Source organism: Echinops telfairi, unplaced genomic scaffold (genome assembly GCF_000313985.2).
Source record: "Echinops telfairi isolate 266 unplaced genomic scaffold, ASM31398v2 ScPeMD7_10;HRSCAF=50, whole genome shotgun sequence".
NCBI classification, from domain to species: domain Eukaryota; kingdom Metazoa; phylum Chordata; class Mammalia; order Afrosoricida; family Tenrecidae; genus Echinops; species Echinops telfairi.
The window spans coordinates 10603666-10605932 of record NW_022103907.1 but is presented as its reverse complement, the minus strand read 5'-3'; the positions used below and the strand labels follow the sequence as shown (position 1 = coordinate 10605932).

Genomic DNA, 2267 nt, shown 5'->3' with positions numbered 1-2267 from the left:
TCATGAAGGCAGCGGCTTTGTTTTGTTAGCTGTTGTATCTCATTGCCTAGATTAGCATATGGTATGTATTATATGCTCAATGAATCTTGGATAAATGAATGAATACTGAATTTATTATGGATAGACTTGGGTTTTGTTTTGTTTTTCTGTTGCCCACGGCACTTCAGAACTTCTTTCATTTTCTTTCGCTGACCTGTAACTTTATGAACTACTTTTTACAAGGTGATATCAACTGATCCAGAGTAGCCCCTTTTTTATGGCAGGTAACTTTTTGACCTTGGAAGGATCTGAAGAATGTTTAGGAAAAAGAATGGTTCCTTCATTATTGGAACTCTTTCTTATCTTGAAAATTCTCTTTAATGATTTTGTGCCTAATACAATCAATAAATTTTAGTTAATGGTTGTGCTAAGATGTTAGGTATTTTTTTATATTGACTAAGTGAAAACCAAAGGATGTTGTTGGTTGCCCCTGAGTCAATTTTCTGCCTCATAGCAACTCCCCGTGACAAAGTAAAACTACTTCTACTAAGTTTTGTTGGCTGTGATTTTTATGGAAGAAGAGTTCTAGGTTTTTGTTGAGCCGCTAGGTAAGTTTGAACAGGCAGCTTCTTAGTTAGCAGCCAAATGCTTAACCAGTGCAGTACTGGTTAAGCAGATAATACGATGATGTTCTTTTCTCTCTTTCTTTTTTTCTTTTAATTAACAGACTGATGTAAAGGAAAAACAGAAAAAACTTGTTGAACAATTAACTGGATTAATAAGTAGTTCACCTGGACCACCCACCCGGAAATTGTTAGCTAAGAATCTCGCAGCCCTTTACAGCATTGGGGATACTTTCACTGTTTTTCAAACACTTGATAAATGTAATGACATTATCAGAAGTAAAGATGACACGGCTGCCTACTTACCAACAAAATTGTAAGTAGTTACTTTGAAGGTTATTCGTTCTTTCAGAGTCACTTCTCTTAAGGGACTGCTGACCATTAAGACCCCCAAGTGCGTGGAAGCTGGGGCATGCACTTGGTGTTTGAAAAAGAGGCTCCTGAGGAGTTCTGGGGAAAGGGGTCTGCTTCCACACATGCTCAGCTCTCCATTAGGATTTTCAGCAAATCATCAAGAATTATTATGCTGCCAGCAGTTTCAGTCCAGATGGGCCTTTTAGTAAATTTGAAGATAATATTCTTGTCTGTCATGGGGAAAAAAATTTTTAAGTGTTTCTAGGGAATGGGATTGAGGCAGGACAAACTGTAGCTCCTATGCCAAATCTAGTTTGCTACCCTTTTTCAGTGAACAAAGTTGTTATGGGGATGTAGACACACTTATTTTGTGGTAGCTGCTTTCCTACTATAATGGTAGGATTGATTAGTTGACCCACAGATCAAGAGATTAATCCAGATCCTACTCGATGTGTAGTTTGAGTCCAGAGGAGACATTTTTGGAGCAAATGTTAAGGAGCCAGTTATAGGAATGCATCTTGTAAAGGAATCATGTTAGAAGATCCTCAGTTATGGCACAGTGAAGGGTGGTCTTCTTGATTCTACTATTGGTTACCTCTACCAGGCTGAACTCAATGTACTTGACCTCTCAGCCTCTGAGTAGCTTGTTCAAATCACATAACAATTAAGTGGCAAGTCCTAGGATTTACACAGGTCTGCCAGATCCCACAGCATTAACTGTTGTGTTCTACTTCCTACATCTCGAAGCTCAACTCCTTGCTAAGTCACTGTTGACTAAGTGATCGTGGAGGCTGTTCCACTGTGGTAGAGTGGCTGCGCTGTTATATTCCTTCTTTCAGGTGCCCAAATGTTCCGTGACAGTGATGTAGATGAGTTTTACACCCCTGTTGCTTACTCTCTGGGAGAAAGATGAGCTTTCTACTCCCATAGAGAGTTAAAATCTTGGAAACCCACAGGGCAGTTCTACTCTTGCTGTGTGTCAGTATGAACTCAATGGCAGTGGGTTGGGTTTGGGATTTTTTGGTTGCATATTGCTTACTGCCATATTTTTACAAAAATAATGTCTTCTATAACTTTTGCACACTGCACAACCAAATATGTCACATTTGAGAAGTCTTCATAAAAGGAAAGCTTGGACGTTTTTTCTTAAGGATGGATACACATTATTTTGTACTTATATACTTATAATGTTGTGTGCTTAGCAAGAATACAGTTTTATAGTTGCAACCTTGTCAGTTGATTCCCCCTCTGATGCACACTAGGCCTGATACGATTTTCAACATCTTCTGTATTTTTTTGTATTTGTTCGTA

The 2267-nt window shown here is 38.6% G+C and overlaps 1 protein-coding gene across 1 annotated transcript in view; it reads left to right on the top strand.

Moving 5' to 3' along the window:
* Positions 1-2267, top strand: part of HEATR5B (HEAT repeat containing 5B) — a 137421-nt gene that overhangs the window by 5359 nt on the left and 129795 nt on the right. Inside the window, exon 3 of the mRNA XM_004711165.2 lies at positions 707-918. Within this exon, the coding sequence (XP_004711222.2) occupies positions 707-918 (212 nt within the window). The remainder of the gene's footprint in view (positions 1-706; positions 919-2267) is intronic.